This window comes from Acipenser ruthenus, chromosome 55, assembly GCF_902713425.1.
Source record: "Acipenser ruthenus chromosome 55, fAciRut3.2 maternal haplotype, whole genome shotgun sequence".
In the NCBI taxonomy this organism is placed as follows: Eukaryota; Metazoa; Chordata; class Actinopteri; order Acipenseriformes; family Acipenseridae; genus Acipenser; species Acipenser ruthenus.
This window is the reverse complement of record NC_081243.1, coordinates 103,969-124,225: the sequence shown is the minus strand read 5'-3', so window position 1 is coordinate 124,225 and position 20,257 is coordinate 103,969. Positions and strand designations below refer to the sequence as shown.

Below are 20,257 nucleotides of genomic sequence, written 5' to 3'. Positions count from 1 at the left end.
GTAAAATATCACGAAAAAAAACTTAGCAGCTCCTCCTAAAATCAAAGCGCCTCGCAATAGTAAGAGGTGGGCTGTGTGTTTTCAGAGCATGCAGAAGGTGAAGCTGGAGGAGAGCGAGTCGGAGCATTGGGAGGATGACGATTACATCGTGCCGTACAGCAAGGTGAGAGAAATCCTCTCCATTCAGACACGTTCTGCTTTTGCAAAATAACGCTTTTATTGAGAGACGAGGAGTGAGTGAGGCTGGTTTGTGAACTCTGGGCTGCACCTACATCATGTGCATTTTTGCAACACAGTAAATGCACAGTTTATTTTTTTTAAATTATTATTAATCAAGTTTGTAGTAGTAAAACCTGGAATGGGTGACACTGCTATGCAATAGGAGTCTTGTTTCCATCCCTGGTATGTGTGCACAAATATACCTCAGGGATGGGAATCAGACTCCTATTGCACAGCAGTGTCACCCATTCCAGGTTTTACTAGCAGCTTGATCAACCCCCAGTGTGTCTAGCTAACAAGCCCAGGTGCGTAAACTCCCAGTGAAAACCAGGAATGGATGAAGCTGTTATGCAACAGGATTTTTCTCTCCATCCCTGTATGTCTTCAGAACTACTAGTTTTTATTTTTATCTTGTCATTACTGTTTAAACTTGTGCTTCCAATTCTGCGTACAGCTAAACCTTTTATTGATCCGACCAACAAGGAATCATTTTGTATCAAATTTCAGAAAGAGAAGAAGGAACAGTACAGCTGTTTGAGTATGGGAACGATGAGAGAGGTGAGCGTGCTTTCAGTACAAACACGAGGGGTGGGGCTGACCTGGGGGGGGGGGGGGGAGGGGGGTTGGGGGCTGACCTGGAGGGGGTGGGGGGCTGACCTGGAGGGGTGGAGCTGACCTGACCTGGGCGTCAGTTCTGACCAAAAGTTTTGCATCCCCCTGTAGAATGAACTCGTTTTGCTTGATGCATTTGGTGACCCCCCCCCCCCCCCCCCCCCCCCCCCCCAACGTTATTTGTTTGAAAAAAAATAAAGTTGCATAGCCTATTTCTGTATTTGTACCTGTGACTATTGCTTGGCAGTTATAAATAAACACGCTAATGTGAGTCTTTGCTTAGGATACAGTTTAGCGTAATTGTAATTGAAATTACTACAGTGTAACTGTAATTGAAAACATATATAATTTGAATTTGTACTTTTCCAGTTCCCCATCCCACAATACCACGACCCGGAAGACTTCTCGTATTTCTACGTGGATAATGAGGATGACAATGATGTGAGTTTGTTCATTTATTTGGTTATTTATTTGTTTAAATAATGGGGCACGTGCTGAAAACAAAATCTAAATCTGTTCTGAAAAGACTCTTGTTCCAAGTATTTAAAAGTCTTTTGCTTTTAAGAAGTTTCTTTGTAGTATTTTGTCTTTTTAGTGGAAATACTAAAATTAAAAAAAAAATCAAAAATTCAATGTCTACAAAAGAAACTTCATAAACTCAACGGCAAGCGTTTCCACTAGAAGTCTTTCTCAGCGTCTTCAATAGAAACACTGAAAGAAACTTCATAAATTCAACGGCAAACGTTTCCACTAGAAGTCTTTCTCAGCGTCTTCAATAGAAACACTGAAAGAAACTTCATAAATTCAACGGCAAACGTTTCCACTAGAAGTCTTTCTCAGCGTCTTCAATAGAAACACTAAAAGAAACTTCATAAATTCAACGGCAAACGTTTCCACTAGAAGTCTTTCTCAGCGTCTTCAATAGAAACACTGAAAGAAACTTCATAAATTCAATGGCAAACGTTTCCACTAGAAGTCTTTCTCAGCGTCTTCAATAGAAACACTAAAAGAAACTTCATAAATTCAACGGCAAGCGTTTCCACTAGAAGTCTTTCTCAGCGTCTTCAATAGAAACACTGAAAGAAACTTCATAAATTCAATGGCAAACGTTTCCACTAGAAGTCTTTCTCAGCGTCTTCAATAGAAACACTAAAAGAAACTTCATAAATTCAACGGCAAACGTTTCCACTAGAAGTCTTTCTCAGCGTCTTCAATAGAAACACTAAAAGAAACTTCATAAATTCAACGGCAAACGTTTCCACTAGAAGTCTTTCTCAGCGTCTTCAATAGAAACACTAAAAGAAACTTCATAAATTCAATGGCAAACGTTTCCACTAGAAGTCTTTCTCGGTGTCTTAAGCAGAAACGTAATAAATTCAGTGACAGACATTTTGACTGCAGTAAATCTTTGACCTCTCGGGTACGTTTCCCCGCAGGACCAGGACGGACCCAAGAAGCGAAGCCGGCGGTCGTGTGGCGGGTGCGAGGCCTGCCTGCGCACCACGGACTGCCGCACCTGCGACTTCTGCCAGGACAAGCCCAAATTCGGGGGCCGGAACAAGAAGAGACAGAAGTGTCGCCTCCGGCAGTGCCAAGTGGAGGCCATGGTGAATACAATACAGTACAATACAGTGCAGTGTAATACAATGCAGTGTAATACAATACAATACAGTGTAATTCAATACAATACACCGCAATACAATGCAGTGTAATTCAATACAGTACAATGCAGTGTAATTCAATACAGTACAATGCAGTGTAATACAATACAGTACAATGCAGTGTAATTCAATACAGTACAATGCAGTGTAATTCAATACAGTACAATGCAGTGTAATTCAATACAGTACAATGCAGTGTAATACAATACAGTACAATGTAGTGTAATTCAATACAGTACAATGCAGTGTAATTCAATACAGTACAATGCAGTGTAATTCAATACAGTACAATGCAGTGTAATACAATACAGTACAATGTAGTGTAATACAATACAGTACAATGCAGTGTAATTCAATGTAGTGTAATACAATACAATGCAGTGTAATTCAATACAGTACAATGCAGTGTAATTCAATGCAGTAGAATGCAGTGTAATACAATACAGTACAATGCAGTGTAATTCAATGCAGTAGAATGCAGTGTAATACAGTACAGTACAATGTAGTAATTCAATACAGTACAATGCAGTGTAATACAATACAGTACAATGCAGTGTAATTCAATACAGTACAGTATTTAAAAAAACACAATCCAACTTCTCTGTGGAGAGATGAACCTACAAGAATAAATATTATTATTGTTATGAATTGGTCATTTAGCAGACGCTTTTATCCAAAGCGACTTACAGAGACTAGGAGGGTGAACTCTGCATCATCAACAACTGCTGCTGCTGCTGCTGCAGAGTCACTTCCAATAGGAGCTTGTTTGTTTTACGTCTCATCCGAAGGACGGAGCACAAGGAGGTTCAGTGACTTGCTCAGGGTCACACACACACACACACACACACACAGAGTGAGTCAGTGGCTGAGCCAGGGTTTGAACCTCCTGGTATCGAGACCCTTTCTCGAACCACTGGACCAGCAATAAGCCAGCACCAAGCCAATAAATGTGATAATAATAAATGTGTTTTTTTTGGCAGAGGCACCTGCTTCCCTTCCAGAGGGGTCAGACGAAGCACATGGGAGACGTCGGCTGGCTCGGACCAGGCAGGCAGCGCCCCCAGTCCCCCAGGACCCCCAAACTGCGCAGGAGCAAGGCGGGGCGCCCCCGAAAGACCCCGCGTCCCACCTGGCCCTCCTGGGAGGCGTTCGAGTTCGCTAACGAGGAGGAAGAGTACGAGCTGCAGGTAACGTCAACCTTTTAGTTTTCCGAGTTTGTAAAATCGTGCGTTTTAGAAATCGACCAATCGTGTCTGTTTTCTGGGGTTAAAAATAAAATAAAAAACGCGTACCAGGTACCATTAAAACAAGATTGAAAAGCAAGAATTTAAATCGTTACAATCTGTTGCAATTGTACTGTTTTTCCATCCTGACTTTTATAATTTAATTAATTAATTAAATGTATTTATGTAAGTAAATTAATAAATAAAATGGACAAACCTTGAGGTTTTCTGGTACGTCTGCACGCTGCTGTAATGTGTGTTGTGTCTCCTCCCCATCAGTACGAAGAGGAGCTGGAATTGGAAGAAGATGGAATGGAAGAAAACATTGAGCTGGAACGACAGGTACCCTAAGAGTTAGAGGGGGTGACCCCCAAACTCCCATCCAGGTAGCTTCAGCATTTTGTGAGCAGGGCTGAGGTCAATTCCCGTGTTATCATTGCCAGTTCCCTTTTTTAAAAAAAATCAATTCCAACACAGCAGTGATCAAAATCTGCAATCGGCAGTATGCTGTTAGAATGAGCTTCTGGTCACGTTGTTTGTTAGTTCGTCAAATAAAACTGACTTCAAAACGAAAGCCGTTGCACCATCGCAATAATTGTTATAATAAATACCCTTCCTAAGGAATTGGAATTGATTTTAAAATTGGGGAGGGGATAAAACAGGAATCAATCCCAGCCCTGGAGCCTGCGGAGTCTCTAACCTGCCCCCTTCTCTCCTCTCTCCTCTCCAGGGGGACCCCACACCTCAGTTGCCTCAATACCCCGGTTACCTCAACCACAAACCAGAGCAACTAGACAACAGCTACCCCATCGGAGTGCAGGTCAGTGGAGGGGGGGAGAAGGGGGGGGGGGGGTACTGCAGATCCGGTCATCCTGCAAGATCCGACCCCCCTCTATTAACACGATGGACCGCTAGCATGCGTCCGTTTACACAGTGCAGCTGCTACCAGCTGAGCGGTACCAATGGAAACTGAGCACCACACATTTCATTAGGGGTCTAAAACACAGTACATTTAGCCCTTAGCAGGACAGAATGGATTCAGTCGCAGATAAAAACCAAACAAAACAAAAAAAAGCACTTAATATATTCAATTACAAATGTTTCCACTGCCTCCTGATCATTTCATTAATAATAAATAATAATAATAATAATATTAATAATAGACTTCATTGAGGGGAGCTCTGAACCCCAGGACTGGGTGCAGCAGCAGCAGCAGGGCTAGTGTGAGTTTCTAACCCTGCTCAAACTCCTGGCTCCTGATCATTTCAATATTAATAATAATAATAATAATAATAATACTAGACTTCATTGAGGGGAGAGCTCTGAACCCCAGGACTGGGTGCAGCAGCAGCAGCAGCAGGGCTAGTGCGAGCTCAGGAGCCACACGCACACACACACACACGCACACACACACACACAGGCGAGATGTTTGATGCTCTCCGCTCTTCTCCTGCTCTCCGCAGGGCTGCATGAAGACAGATTACGGAAACGTCCAGATCATGAAAGTGAATGAGTTCTCAAGACCCGGAGCGGAGCTGAGCGAATGCTTCCCCTCCACTGTGAGTAAATCAGACGAGAGTTAAACACAGGGACCACCTGCAAAACTGTCTACTTTGAGTGATCTAATCTCGTGTATACCAGTTACACTTAGCCAGGATTGTCCATTTATTATTATTATTATTATTATTATTATTATTATTATTATTATTATTATTATTATTAATTATTTGGCAGGCGCTGCCTTCCGAATTCGTTCAATGCTCCCAAAACAAGTACTCGATTTTTTTTATTTGAAGTCACGTTTGACAAAGTGATGTCGCCACCAGTTGCCAGGGCAACTTCCCGGCTCCACCCAGAATAAACCGCGCCTGGCCCTGTTTAAGCTCAGACAAAAAATTACTAACATAGACCTGTGTCAAAAATAAGAGCCATGAGGCGAACGCAAAGTATCAAACTGTGTTTTTGAGGGTAAGTGAACAGCCATGGTGTATAAACACAGGGATGGGAATCAGACTCCTATTGCACAGCAGTGTCACCCATTCCAGGTTTTACTACCAGCTTGATCAGCCCCCAGTGTGTCTAGCTAACAAGCTCAGGTGTGTCTTATTATTAAACACAGTGAAAATCAGGACTGGATCACACTGCTCTGCAACGGAAGTCTTATCGCCATCCCTAAAAAAGGTCAGACATGCAGTCCCATTGACCACTGAGTGGGGGGGTCTTTGTCTCCCAGGAAGTCCAGGTTCTGTACGACAGGACGGGGGCCCCTGTCCTCTTTGAGAAGCCGCCCCCCGTGGTGCCCCAGGTGCTATACAGCAAGGCCACAGCGCCCCCTTTCTGCAGGGAGGAGCAGGTGCAGCAGGGAGCGCGGGAGCTGATCGAGACGATCGATCTGGACGAGGAAGAGGACGAGGGGGTGAAGATCGTGCAGGTCGACGATGACGTGCTGGAGGTCACGCCAGTGGTGAGAGAGAGAGGAGAGAGAGACGGGGAGAGGAGAGAGAGAGAGAGACAGAGAGAGAGAAACGGGGAGAGAGAGAGACGGGGAGAGGAGAGAGAGAGAAACGGGGAGAGAGAGAGAGAAACGGGGAGAGAGAGAGAGAAACGGGGAGAGAGAGAGAGAAACGGGGAGAGGAGAGAGAGAGAAATCTCCAATTATTCCAGTCAAAATGTCTGTCATTGAATTCATTACGTTTCTATTGAAGACGCTGAGAGACTTCTAGTGGAAACGTTTACCGTTGAATTTATGAAGTTTCTTTTAGTGTTTCTATTGAAGACACTGAGAAAGACTTCTAGTGGAAACGTTTGCCATTGAATTTATGAAGTTTCTTGTAGTGTTTCTATTGAAGACGCTGAGAAAGACTTCTAGTAGAAACGTTTGCCGTTGAATTTATGAAGTTTCTTGTAGTGTTTCTATTGAAGACGCTGAGAGAGACTTCTAGTGGAAACGTTTGCCATTGAATTTATGAAGTTTCTTTTAGTGTTTCTATTGAAGACACTGAGAAAGACTTCTAGTGGAAACGCTTGCCGTTGAATTCATGAAGTTTCTTGTAGTGTTTCTCTTGCATTTGCTTTTTGCTTATACAGGTATTTCCCTTCTCTCTTCCCAGATCACTGGGATCTACAGCCTTGCCTCCAGCGAGTCGCCCCAGCCCCAGCCCCAGCCCCAGCCCCAGCCCCAGCCCCAGCCCCACGATCTCCTCCTCTTCCTGGACCGGATCAGACAGGTCCCCCTCCCGGCACACTGGGTGGGTCTGGCGCTGGAGGGCCCGCGGATCCAGCTGCTGCAGTGCTCCAAACTCTCCACCATGTCTGACACTGTGGTCCAGATCGAGCCCGGGTTCTACTACCAGATCACAGTGCAGGGTCAGCCCCTGCTGCTCTCGCACCCGCTGTACGAGCGCCACCCCCCGCGGCTCCTCGCCGTCGGAGACGTCATCGGCCTGCTCGCCGACCTGGAGGGGTACAGGGTGTGCCCCGGGTACCCCAATAACCTGCCCGCAGCCGAGGAGGAGCTTGTGATGTTTGTGAGAGCAGCAACCTGCGACCTGCTGGTGCAGAGCGAGGAGAGGTGTGATCACTGCAGCGTGACCCCGCTGGTTGTGTGAGGGGGGGGGGCAGCCGGGGGGGGGGGGGGCAAGGAGGACAGGACGGACGGAGGTTATTTTTATTGAAACTTTTTTGATTTAAGGAGTTTCTGAAAAGGCGTGCAAGGATATCACATGAAGGACACCAGGAAAAACAGACAGACAGACAGACAGACGTGTTTTTTTTAAATTTTTTATTTAAGGCGTGCAAGGATACAGGACACTTTGTTGATTCTTGTAATGATTATAATTTGTGTTCACGCTGGAACGGACACAAACGGAGGTCTCGGTTTCATGCGTTTGGTTTCCTTTCACCTCCTTTTTTGATTACAACACAACCCTAAAAACTCAGTCAATCAGCTGGATTTGAACCCTGGACTCGAGAGGTGAAAGGAGAGTCTCTCTGTCTGTCTGTCGGCACCACGGAACCCTTAAAAACGACTTGCCCCCCCACCCCCCCACCCCCCAGGGTGGTTGTAGCGTGTTTTTTTTTTATTTTTTCAAGTTCTGTGCAAGACAGACTCTACCTCGATATAACTTGTTTTCTATAGAAGTTCGATTTTGTCCTTCCCCCACTACTACAAACAAACTCACTAACGAATAATTAGAATTAACAGCTCGTTAAGTCCTGGAATCAAACAAAAAGCTGTTAAAAATGTGTGTGCTTTTTTGTAACAACATTGTTTTGTTGTTTTTATATTTTAATGAATTTTGAAGGTTGTTTGGGATCATTGGGTCTGAGTAAGAGGTTTTCAAACATGTATTTATTATTATATACATATAATCCCCCTTCAGGTCACTGCGTGCATAATTTGCATCATCTAAACATTTGCTGTCCTATCGATCTATTTTATAGTGCACCTGTTGTTTTATTAATATTTTTTTTTATATGCAGGGGCAACACAAACTGTTACTAAAAATGTCAATTAAAAAAAAAAAATTATAATAATAATAATTTTAAATTCGTGGCCGACGCATAATTCTTAACTGAACAGAATCCTTTAAAAGCAGGGCAAATTGCTTTGAAAAAATGAACCAGTTTAAATGTAATTTTTAGCCTCTGTCCGGACCTTGTGATGTCATTTTTTTACCTGTTAAACCTGCCTGGAGAGGGACAGCCCGCCGGGACTGGGATTGGACAGCGCAGTGATAAATCAGTTTGTGAAGCAGGAGCAATTTGGAGGCTAAGAGTTAAACTAAACCTTAAAAAAAAAAAAAATACAACTGATGCCTTTGTTGTGTTGTTGTGTGTTTTTTTTTTTTTTCTTTTTAGCGGATTAATTAAACAGATCCCCTTTTTAACAGGCGAAGGTTGCAGGTATTTTTTCACTGTTGCCTCTTAACACAGACTTGCGTGTCCGCAGATGCCCACTAGAGGGCAGTGAAGCTGCTGGTGGTGATGAAAAAAAAAGAGGTCTTTCGGAACAGGACAAAAAACGGCACTGGATTCTACTTGAATTGTGATCGATGGTCCAGCACAATGCATACTCTAGACACTAGGTGGCAGCAGTGGCCCGAACGAGGATCTGTTTGATTGCTTTTAGAATGTTGATTGTAATTTTGTGTTATGTCAAAATGTACAGAATGAGATGTAGACAGAAATGTTTGTTTTATTTATGACATACCCACACTGCAGCCCCGCGCTCTAACCACTGAGCTACTCAAACCCCCTGCCTTCCACACTGCAGCCCAGCGCTTTCTTTATCCAACCACTGAGCTCCTCAAACCCGCTGCCTTCCACACTGCAGCCCAGCGCTTTCTTTATCCAACCACTGAGCTCCTCAAACCCGCTGCCTTCCACACTGCAGCCCAGCGCTTTCTTTATCTAACCACTGAGCTCCTCAAACCCGCTGCCTTCCACACTGCAGCCCAGCGCTTTCTTTATCTAACCACTGAGCTCCTCAAACCCACTGCCTTCCACACTGCAGCCCAGCGCTTTCTTTATCTAACCACTGAGCTCCTCAAACCCGCTGCCTTCCACACTGCAGCCCAGCGCTTTCTTTATCTAACCACTGAGCTCCTCAAACCCGCTGCCTTCCACACTGCAGCCCAGCGCTTTCTTTATCTAACCACTGAGCTCCTCAAACCCGCTGCCTTCCACACTGCAGCCCAGAGCTTGCTTGTTTTCTTTCTTTCTTTCATTCTTTCACCACTGAGCTCCTCAAACCTCAGTAGATGCAATTTCTGTGTATTGAGAAACCCAACTGCACAGTCAGTGTTTGGATAATACAGTTGTAAAAACATTCAATTTTTTTTTTTTTTTCTATTTGTAAAACAAGAATAATTCTCTACTGTTTTAATGAAATAAATACATTAAAAAAATAAAATAAATAACACTGGATCGATACTGTACTGTAAAATAAAATAAATAAAATGGTGTTTTCAGTTCCGAGAATGGAATTTAAATCCGAGATGTGATTCATTATTATTTTTACTGTTTTTCTCGAAATCCATGATCTGTACCTACAACCTTCTACTTATAAGCCCAGCGAGGGAGGGAGCAGTTCAGTCTCCATGCCTCAAGCCTGCCCTGGACTGGAGGGAGCCCCCTTTCTCTTAGGGAGGTGAGGGAGGGAGGGAGCAGTTCAGTCTCCGTGCCTCAAGCCTGCCCTGGACTGGAGGGAGCCCCCTTTCTCTTAGGGAGGTGAGGGAGGGAGGGAGCAGTTCAGTCTCCGTGCCTCAAGCCTGCCCTGGACTGGAGGGAGCCCCCTTTCTCTTAGGGAGGGAGGGAGGGAGCAGTTCAGTCTCCGTGCCTCAAGCCTGCCCTGGACTGGAGGGAGCCCCCTTTCTCTTAGGGGGGTGAGGGAGGGAGGGAGCAGTTCAGTCTCCGTGCCTCAAGCCTGCCCTGGACTGGAGGGAGCCCCCTTTCTCTTAGGGGGGTGAGGGAGGGAGGGAGGGAGCCCCCTTTCTCTCAGAAGATGGTGAAAACAGACAAAAAAGTGTATTCAAACCAGAAACGTTTGCATTTTTATTTATTATCATTACATTTATTTTTGTATAAATTTGTTTTATTTTTGTTTGGTTTTGTTTCTCTTTGCACAGATTTCATTGGGAGAGCAACATACAATGACTCCTAGTGGCCAGCCACTCATAATTAATAATAATAACAATAATAATAATAATAACAATAATAATAATAATAATAATAATGACATACAGTCTTGTTTACACATTTAAAATCCGCCACAGTTTGTTATTACAGGAAGTTGTTCACGTTGCTGAAACATTAGGTCTGCACAGAGACTTGAACTCACCCCTGCCTTTAGGAAACATTTCAAGTCGGCAGGTATTTCATGAATCCATTCTTTAGCGTGTTGATTTAAAACCAAGACAAGCCGTCCTTCCCTCACCTTTACACTGTCAGTGCGGTCGTATAACAGCCAGCGCAGACTCGGCTTTTCTGGGGCAGATTATCATTTTTTTGTAAGCGTGTTTGTAGAAGTAAAAAGTTGGCACTGTTTTACAAAAAAATCACCTTGTGTGTGTGTCTGTATGTATGTCAGTGTCTGTCTGTGTATGTGTCTGTGTTTGTCTGTGTGTGTCTGTATGTATGTCAGTGTCTGTGTGTGTGTGTGTGTGTCAGTGTCTGTCTGTGTGTGTGTGTGTCAGTGTCTGTCTGTGTGTGTCTATGTCGGTGTGTGTGTGTGTGTGTCTGTATGTCAGTGTTTGTCTGTGTGTGTGTGTGTGTCGGTGTCTGTCTGTGTGTGTCTATGTCAGTGTTTGTCTGTGTGTGTCTGTATGTATGTCAGTGTTTGTCTGTGTGTGTGTGTGTGTCGGTGTCTGTCTGTGTGTGTCTATGTCAGTGTTTGTCTGTGTGTGTCTGTATGTATGTCAGTGTTTGTCTGTGTGTGTGTGTGTGTGTGTGTGTCAGTGTCTGTGTGTGTGTCAGTGTCTGTCTGTGTCAGTGTCTGTGTGTGTGTGTCAGTGTCTGTGTGTGTATGTCAGTGTCTGTCTGTTTGTGTATGTGTGTCTATGTCAGTGTCTGTCTGTTTGTGTGTCTATGTCAGTGTCTGTCTGTTTGTGTGTCTATGTCAGTGTCTGTCTGTTTGTGTGTGTGTGTGTGTGTCTATGTCAGTGTCTGTCTGTTTGTGTGTGTGTGTGTGTGTCTATGTCAGTGTCTGTCTGTTTGTGTGTGTGTGTGTGTCTATGTCAGTGTCTGTCTGTTTGTGTCTGTGTGTGTGTGTGTGTGTCAGTGTTTGTCTGTGTGTGTGTGTGTGTGTCAGTGTCTGTGTGTGTGTGTGTGTGTGTCAGTGTGTGTCTGTATGTATGTCAGTGTTTGTGTGTGTGTGTGTCAGTGTGTGTCTGTATGTATGTCAGTGTTTGTGTGTGTGTGTGTCAGTGTGTGTCTGTATGTATGTCAGTGTCTGTCTGTGTATGTGTCTGTGTTTGTCTGTGTGTGTGTGTGTGTGTGTGTGTGTGTGTGTCAGTGTCTGTGTGTGTCTGTGTCTGTGTCTGTGTGTGTCAGTGTCTGTGTGTGTGTCAGTGTGTGTGTCTGTCAGTGTGTGTGTGTGTGTCTGTGTCTGTGTGTGTGTGTGTCTATGTCAGTGTCTGTGTGTGTGTGTGTGTCAGTGTCTGTCTGTGTGTGTGTGTGTCTATGTCAGTGTCTGTATGTTTGTCTGTGTGTGTGTGTCAGTATTTGTCTGTGTGTGTCTGTATGTATGTCAGTGTCTGTGTGTGTGTGTGTGTATGTATGTCAGTGTCTGTGTCTGTGTGTGTGTGTCAGTGTGTGTCTGTATGTATGTCTATGTCAGTGTGTGTCTGTGTGTGTGTCAGTGTCTGTCTGTATGTGTGTCAGTGTCTGTGTGTGTGTGTGTGTGTGTCTGTGTCTTGTGTGTGTGTGTGTGTGTGTGTGTTAATGACCTGCTGGTTATTTATTTATTTATTGTATTGTATTTTTACTTGTTTTTCTGTACAGAAGTCACTGACGTTTGCCAGGATCATAAGCTTAGAAAAGCAAGAAATAAATTATATTTACAAAACAAAACGTTGTTTTTTGTGTGTGTGGTTTTTTTTTAAATGCAGGAGAGTTTGAAGCTTTTTTTTTTTTTTTTTTCATTGGTTCAGTACAGAAATGCAGGCCCTTCATATCTTGTTTTGGCTTTTTTTTCCATAACCTGGCCTCTCAAGTCTTTCTCACAGTCCCGCACCAGGAACTAAGACAGCAGTGTGAACCATTCCTGGTTTTACTGTGAGCTCAATAATCAGACACACCTGAGCTTGTTAGGTAGACACACTGGGGGCTGATCAAGCTGCTAGTAAAACCTGGAATGGGTGACACTGCTGTGCAATAGGAGTCTGATTTCCTGCCCTGCACACACACACAAACTCTTAACTCGCGATACCCTTATAAAAGTGTCCCATAGTAAAAGCACAGCAAAATGTGATAAAGCATAAAGCCTGGTAAAGCACAAAGAGGTGTGGTAAAGCATAGGGAAGCATTGTAAAGTACAGAGAGGTCTGGTAAAGCATAGGGAAGCATTGTAGAGCACAGAGATGCGTGGTAAAGCATAGGGAAGCATTGTAAAGCACAGAGAGGGATGGTAAAGCATAGGGAAGCATTGTAAAGCACAGAGAGGTCTGGTAAAGCATAGGGAAGCATTGTAAAGCACAGAGAGGTGTGGTAAAGCATAGGGAAGCATTGTAAAGCACAGAGAGGTGTGGTAAAGCATAGGGAAGCATTGTAAAGCACAGAGAGGTGTGGTAAAGCATAGGGAAGCATTGTAAAGCACAGAGAGGTGTGGTAAAGCATAGGGAAGCATTGTAAAGCACAGAGAGGTGTGGTAAAGCATAGGGAAGCATTGTAAAGCACAGAGAGGTGTGGTAAAGCATAGGGAAGCATTGTAAAGCACAGGTACATTTTATAAGGGGTGATAAAACAGCACGTCCCTAATCTCAATCACAGGCTTCTGAACCTACCACTTTATATTAAAAAGTGTACCATTCAATAGTTTCCTATTTAAAAAAGACAATAAAACACAGGACTTTGGCTGCTTAAAAACAAAACAAAAAAATAAAAAAAAAACAAAAGCCTGTAAGAAACAAAAATCCTCAATTTGACAGAATCGAAAACTTGAAAAAAAAAGTTTTTTGTTTAACATTTTCGTTTAAAAAGTGCAAAAGAAAATCCCTTTATTTATGATTATTTATTTATTTATTTATTTTCTTTTATAAAGCTGGTGGTAAGTGCCTCAAAAAAAAAAACCGGTAGGTTCTGTCTAGTTTAGTCTCTAAACTACGGTGGACTGAACAGCAGGCTGCAGTTCTGGCAGACGTCCACTAGATGGCAATAAAGCAGCGCGGGGATTGAATCAAAGTCGATTTGGATGGGAATCATTCGCGATGGAGAGAAACAGTCTAATATAGCATGGTCAAGCCAATACCCATGGTAAACAATATGGAAAGATTTAAACACAAGTTGTACGAGTCACCCTCCTCCCTCTCCCTCTCCCTCTCCCTCTCCCTCTCCCTCTCCCTCTCATTTATATAAAAAAAACCATCTGTGCTCCACACATATTGATCATGAAATGCTGGAAATTCTTCAGCTTCGTCAAATTTAAAAGCTGTTCTGAGATCACGTGTTCTCATCCTCTGGCCCCGCCCCTTCCTCCTCTGCCTCGGAGATGGAGGCGTGGCCTCCTGTCGGCTCCTCCCCCCGCCCCGCCCTGCTCAGAACCTCCATCCAGCGGCGTTGTAGCCCCTCCCCCTCCGCGCTGAAGTAGAGGGTCAGGTGACTCTGGCTGATCTTGAAGGCGGAGCGCCGCTCCAGTTTATCGGAAGAGTCCGGGACCGAGACTTCGAACCCGATCAGGGGAACACTGCGCTGAGCCTTCACATCCTGCAGGGGGCGACAGAGAGACAGGAGGATGAACAAAATAACAGGGTCAGAAACTCACACTAGCCCTGCTGCTGCTGCACCCTAATATTAATAATAATAATAATAATAATAATAATAATAATAATAATAATAATTGGGAGAGCGGAAGGGGTCTTACCTGCGGAGCGCCGTAGATGTACAAAACCAGCGGCTCATTCTCTGGGACCACGAACCACGCTTTCTGCCAGCCTCGCCCCGCCCCCTTCTCCATGAACTGCATGTAGCTGCAGACCACGCTGTTCTCAGCCACGACTGAGGCCTGCTTCTGCACAGAGAGAGAGAGAGAGAGAGAGAGAGAGAGAGAGAGAGAGAGAGAGAGAGAGAGGGAGAGAGAGAGACAGAGAGGGAGAGAGAGAGAGACAGAGGCAGAGAGAGAGAGACAGAGGGAGAGAGAGAGAGACAGAGGGAGAGAGAGACAGGGAGTGAGAGAGAGAGAGAGAGAGAGAGAGACAGAGGCAGAGAGAGAGAGACAGAGGGAGAGAGAGACAGGGAGTGAGAGAGAGACAGAGAGGGAGAGAGAGAGTGAGTCAGCACACTGCCAGGAAGGAAATAAGACACACCTGAGCTTGTTACCTAGACAATCCTGCCTCTTCAGCATGGCTCAATAGCACTCATTTGACTTATAAAATCCTTATAAAACAATGTGCATTACTCTTATAAATCTCATATAAAAACTCCTATACTCATAGTAAAATTCGCTTGGAAACTCTGTCTCACCTCCAGTATTGAGCGCCGTCTCAGGGGCGGGGCGTGGGCGGGGCAGCCCGGAGTGGGCGGGGCCCCGTGCAGCGCGGTGTAGCAGTCCACGCACACGCGGTTCGGACGATTGTTATCGTACAGTAGCCTGGCGCGGAACTCGGAGCACCTCCCACACACCACCTAGAGAGAGAGGGGGAGAAAGGAAGAGGAGAGAGGAGGACGGAGAGGGAAATGGAGGGGGAGAGAGAGAGAGAGACACAGAGGACAAGCGTCAGTCTCACAACATTGAGTTCTCATTTCCCTCTAACTTTGCCTTTACCTGGCTTGATTTGAATGGACGAGGAAGGCTGTGCGAGTGCCAATAACTGCCTTGGTGTAAATCTGTGTATTTTTTTCTTGTGGGAAAAAAAACCAATTGAAAGTATTGACTCGTGTTTCTCTGCGTTGAACGTGAAGTCAAATATTATGGCACTATGGCTTCTGCTTTCCTGAATACCTTTACAGTAGCCTCCACAGTGCCCCCTAGTGCAGCCCCCTCCCAGTACTGCACTCACATGTCCGCAGGCCTTGCAGTGATGCCTCCTCTTGGTGATGGAGTTGAAAGACTCCTGACACGTCATGCAGAGGGTGACCTCCTTCTCTCGAATGGGCGTGGGGGCCCGACGCCCGAGATCTGTGTTCTAGAGGGGGGGTGGGGGTGGGGCAGAGAGAGAGACAGGTGAGACAAGGGAGCAATACATATTTTGAAAAAAATGTGAAATCTACGACGCGACGGGCATACATAATGGTTAATTCGATAATAAGTGGGATTACTGTGTCAGCCGCATGTGTGTGCAAATGATTCATTCAAGTCCCCGTTTGGGCGCCAAATGAATGACTTGCCATTCAGTTCAATGGGGCTGAGAAGCCAGTTCTTTAAACCCTGTGTCCGGATTGAGGAGGGGATGGGGGGGGGGGGTGGGGACGACTCACTGGCGAGTTGGGGGGGGTGTAGTCCTCTTCTCTTAAAGATGTGTTGAGCAGTTTGAAAGTCTCTAGAGTCTGTTCATGCTTCTGAATGGTGGCCTGAATTGCCTAGAGAGAGAGAGAGAGAGAGAGAGAGAGAGAGAGAGAGAGAGAGAGAGAGATTCAGGGATGGAATTCAAACTCCTATTGTACAGCAGCATCACCCAGTCCAGGTTTTACTACCAGCTTGATTAGCCCAACAGTGTGTCTAGCTAACAAGCTCAGGTGTGTCTGATTATTAAACTCAAAGTAACAACCAGGAATGGATCAAACTGCTATGCAATGGTAAAGCACATTAAACAAAAATAAACATTAACATCAACATCATCAACAACTGCTGCTGCAGAGTCACTTCCAATAGGACCTCGTTTGTTTGACGTCTCATCCGAAGGACGGAGCACAAGGAGGTGAAGTGACTTGTTCAGGGTCACACACACACACACACACACACAGGGAGTCAGTGGCTGAGCCGGGATTTGAACCTCCTGGTAACAAGCCCTTTCTTTAACCCCTGGGTCACAGTTTTGAAGTAAACTGTTTGATTCGCTGTTACTGCTTCATTAATGAAGAGGATCCACTTACCTCAACCCAGTCTTTTTTCTCCTCTTCAGTCCTGCAACAGTAAACAAGTGAGTCAGTAACACAATCACAGAAAACACAACCTCCACACACCCCCAGAGTCTGACACTCAAGAACTCGTGCTAAACCATGTCCTGACTAAGTTTCATTGCAGTTGGATAAGCGGTTTTCTAGATTATTATTTATTTATTCAGCAGACGTCTTTATCCAAGGTGACTTATAGCTGTTTACAGCAAGTGCAAATAATACTACAAGAATACAATATGAACTAGGATGCAACAAGTTAAGATGTACAGCTATGGCATTATTATTATTATTATTATTATTATTATTATTATTATTATTAATGAGTCATTTTTTCAGGGGGTGATGAACTCTGCATCATCAACAACTGCTGCTGCTGCAGAGTCACTTCCAATAGGAGCTCGTTTGTTTTACGTCTCATCCGAAGGACGGAGCACAAGGAGGTTCAGTGACTTGCTCAGGGTCACACACACACACACACACACACACACACACACACACACACAGTGAGTCAGTGGCTGAGTCAGGATTTGAACCTCCTGTTAACAAGCCCCTTTCTCTAACCACTGGACCACCAAGCCTCTTGCATGAGCACTGGCCCCCTTTAAAGGGGTGCTCACCATTTGAATAAATTCCGTTACCTCCTGTGAGCACCTGCAACGTTAACAGAGCCCTCCCTTTGTTAGAGACCTCTCCGAGGTCCGCGGAATATAAATCTCAAACCTGGATTGCAGCTCCAGGGATCTCTGCTTCCCGGAAACCAGGAACGTCCGGGAGATGTTAAGGCTGCTCGTCTCTTTCAACTGGGAACAAAATGTGAAGAAAGGGCTTGAGTGGAATTGTGTCTTCTATATATATATATATATTTATATATGAATGAAGATTTCAATGCAATGCACACTCGAATTTTAATAATAAACAAAAAAATCTTTTGAAGTAATAGTTAAAGGTGCATCAAATACAACATTTGCTTACGATTGTAAGTCGCCCTGGATAAGGGCGTCTGCTAAGAAATAAATAATAATAATAATAATAATAACATGGATACAGAAGTATTTAGTCTGTTTCAGACATAAGAGTCCTTGAGCTAATAAAATGCCACACAGTCCAGTACTGGCAACAACGAATGATTCACAGCAAGACCCCTTCAATACTAAACACCTGAGCATCTCGGAATACATAACCACCCAATATTTTCACAAGTAGGAGGCTGTGTGGTCCAGTGGTTAAAGAAAAGGGCTTGTAACCAGGAGGTCCCCGGTTCAAATCCCACCTCAGCCACTGACTCACTGTGTGACCCTGAGCAAGTCACTTCACCTCCTTGTGCTCCGTCTTTCGGGTGAGACGTAGTTGTAAGTGATTCTGCAGCTGATGCATAGTTCACACACCCTAGTCTCTGTAAGTCGCCTTGGATAAAGGCGTCTGCTAAATAAACTAATAAAAGTAGAACGTTCCCCCAAAATGTTCTCCTTTTTCACGCCCAGCCATTCCTCATTGGTAGTAAGAGTGTTGAAAAACGAAACGAACTGCCCTAAATGCAATTCTTCAATGGTCTAACCCATCTAACCCTAACCCTAACCCTAGCTCTAACCCTAACATTAAGTTAGGTGCGCATGAGCCTGGGTCCCTCTTTCTACACCAAATACCCCAAATTACATTCGACGCGGTGGACAGTTTGTATAGTGACTCACCTCCATCCCGTCCACGTCTATCCTTGCTCGGACGCTGAATTTCTGCCCAATCAAGCGCAGCTTGGGAACGCAGTACAGCAGCCTGTCGTTGAACTGCAGAGACACAGCGAGAAGATCCGTTAAGCCGAGGGAACGCGAAGCCACTTTCGCAGGAACAGCGGCGTCTTGGAACCTGGTTCCAGGAGACCTAGTTTGAGGTTTGCTGTATCAAAACCCCCCAAGTCTCCCCAGATGCCTTAACCCTAACCCTAACCCTCTCACCAGGATTAGGTATCTGTCCTGCGTGGTCCCGTTCTTGGCTGATAGCTTCAGGATGTGCCCCTCTTTAATGAGCTCGTTCGTGGGGTTCACAATGTCCTCCTCTCCGCCCAGCAGCTCGTAGACTTTCAACAGCTTGTGCATTCGCTCCTGAAACAGACAGACAGACAGTGAGACAGACCAGGGATGGATATGGGCAGCAGTGTGGAGTAGTGGTTAGGGCTCTGGACTCTTGACTGGAGGTTCGTGGGTTCAATCCCCAGTGGGGGACACTGCTGCTGTACCCTTGAGCAAGGTACTTTACCTAGACTGCTCCAGTAAAAACCCAACTGTATAAATGGGTAATTGTATGAAAAAAATAATGTGATATCTTGTAACAATTGTAAGTCGCCCTGGATAAGAAATAAATATTAATAATAATATAAGACTCCCCGTTGCACAGCAGCGTGATCCATTCCTGGTTTCACTAGGAGTTTAATAAGACATGAGCTTGTCGCCTAGACACACTGGGGCTTCACGATGGGTTTAATAAGATGCCTGATTGAAGCCGTGGCTCCTCTGGGACTCACCATCTTGCGAATGGCAGTGTTGGAGTGCTCTGCAGCCGTGGCAATCAGCTCCAGAGACTCTGCAGGGAGGGGAGGGGAAAGATCAGCCGACGATAATAATAATAATCATAATAATAATAACAACAACAACAGGGGTTAGGTTCTGACAATGTGGAGTCCACGGGTCAGGGTTAGGTTGCTGGGTCATAGTGGTTCTGTGAGTGTGGGGTGCAGAGGTCAGGTCACAGTGGTTCTGTGAGTGTGGGGTGCAGAGGTCGGGTCACAGTGGTTCTGTGAGCGTGGGGGTGCAGAGGTCAGGTCACAGTGGTTCTGTGAGTGTGGGGTGCAGAGGTCGGGTCACAGTGGTTCTGTGAGTGTGGGGTGCAGAGGTCGGGTTACAGTGGTTCTGTAAGTGTGGGGTGCAGAGGTCGGGTCACAGTGGTTCTGTGAGTGTGGGGTGCAGAGGTCGGGTCACAGTGGTTCTGTGAGTGTGGGGTGCAGAGGTCGGGTCACAGTGGTTCTGTGAGTGTGGGGGTGCAGAGGTCAGGTTACAGTGGTTCTGTGAGTGTGGGGTGCAGAGGTCAGGTCACAGTGGTTCTGTGAGTGTGGGGTGCAGAGGTCAGGTCACAGTGGTTCTGTGAGTGTGGGGTGCAGAGGTCGGGTCACAGTGGTTCTGTGAGTGTGGGGTGCAGTGCTCCAGGGCTCTGCTCTCGGGAGTGCGTGTCTCCCCTCTTACTCTGGGCGTCCTTGCTGTCGGAGGCATCGGGGGGCAGCTTGTTCAGATAATCCGTGAGCAGCAGCTCGTAGCGCGGGATCCTCTGCACGGGCTCCAGCATGTGGTGCTGCAGGGTCAGGTTCCCACACACCTCCTGCTTCTGCAGGGACACGGGGGGAAGAGAAGAGGAACTTCAACAACCACCATGAGACACACACACAATGTCACAGGAAGAACTTCAACAACCAGGGTAAACTAGCCCTTATGAAAGTGTCCCCTAGTAAAAGCACAGCAAAGTGCAATAAAGTGAAGCACAGTGAAAGCATGGTAAAGCATAGGCAACCATTGTAAAGCACAGAGAGGTGTGGTAAAGCATAGGGAAGCATTGTAAAGCACAGAGAGGTCTGGTAAAGCATAGGGAAGCATTGTAAAGCACAGTGAGGTCTGGTAAAGCATAGGGAAGCATTGTAAAGCACAGAGAGGTCTGGTAAAGCATATTAAAAAACAAACCAGGGTAAACTATATTAAATTATTATTATTATTATTTGTTTATTTTTCAGAC

At 45.2% G+C, this 20,257-nt stretch overlaps 2 protein-coding genes across 9 annotated transcripts in view; one reads left to right on the top strand and one right to left on the bottom strand.

The window, feature by feature from the left end:
• Window positions 1–9,708, top strand: part of LOC117401609 (uncharacterized) — a 29,203-nt gene extending 19,495 nt beyond the window's left edge. For 6 of the 7 annotated variants that reach the window (XM_034002366.3, XM_059017093.1, XM_059017092.1 and 3 more), the window contains 10 exons: window positions 86–163; window positions 727–777; window positions 1,201–1,272; window positions 2,268–2,438; window positions 3,473–3,679; window positions 3,995–4,057; window positions 4,446–4,535; window positions 5,179–5,274; window positions 5,949–6,179; window positions 6,826–9,708. In XM_034002366.3, coding sequence (XP_033858257.3) covers window positions 86–163; window positions 727–777; window positions 1,201–1,272; window positions 2,268–2,438; window positions 3,473–3,679; window positions 3,995–4,057; window positions 4,446–4,535; window positions 5,179–5,274; window positions 5,949–6,179; window positions 6,826–7,323 — 1,557 coding nt within the window. In that variant the 3' untranslated portion in view covers window positions 7,324–9,708. The remainder of the gene's footprint in view (window positions 1–85; window positions 164–726; window positions 778–1,200; window positions 1,273–2,267; window positions 2,439–3,472; window positions 3,680–3,994; window positions 4,058–4,445; window positions 4,536–5,178; window positions 5,275–5,948; window positions 6,180–6,825) is intronic. The other variant, XM_059017094.1, reaches the window with a different exon arrangement.
• A 549-nt stretch (window positions 9,709–10,257) lies between these two features.
• fgd1 (FYVE, RhoGEF and PH domain containing 1) overlaps window positions 10,258–20,257 on the bottom strand; it is a 33,801-nt gene continuing 23,801 nt past the window's right edge. For both annotated transcript variants that reach the window (XM_059017134.1, XM_059017135.1), the window contains exons 8-18: window positions 19,717–19,855; window positions 19,002–19,060; window positions 18,436–18,582; window positions 18,175–18,267; window positions 17,207–17,286; window positions 16,463–16,493; window positions 15,848–15,949; window positions 15,430–15,555; window positions 14,894–15,055; window positions 14,295–14,441; window positions 10,258–14,137 (exon numbers count right to left, since the gene is read on the bottom strand). In XM_059017134.1, the coding sequence (XP_058873117.1) occupies window positions 13,874–14,137; window positions 14,295–14,441; window positions 14,894–15,055; window positions 15,430–15,555; window positions 15,848–15,949; window positions 16,463–16,493; window positions 17,207–17,286; window positions 18,175–18,267; window positions 18,436–18,582; window positions 19,002–19,060; window positions 19,717–19,855 (1,350 nt within the window). In that variant the 3' untranslated portion in view covers window positions 10,258–13,873. The remainder of the gene's footprint in view (window positions 14,138–14,294; window positions 14,442–14,893; window positions 15,056–15,429; window positions 15,556–15,847; window positions 15,950–16,462; window positions 16,494–17,206; window positions 17,287–18,174; window positions 18,268–18,435; window positions 18,583–19,001; window positions 19,061–19,716; window positions 19,856–20,257) is intronic.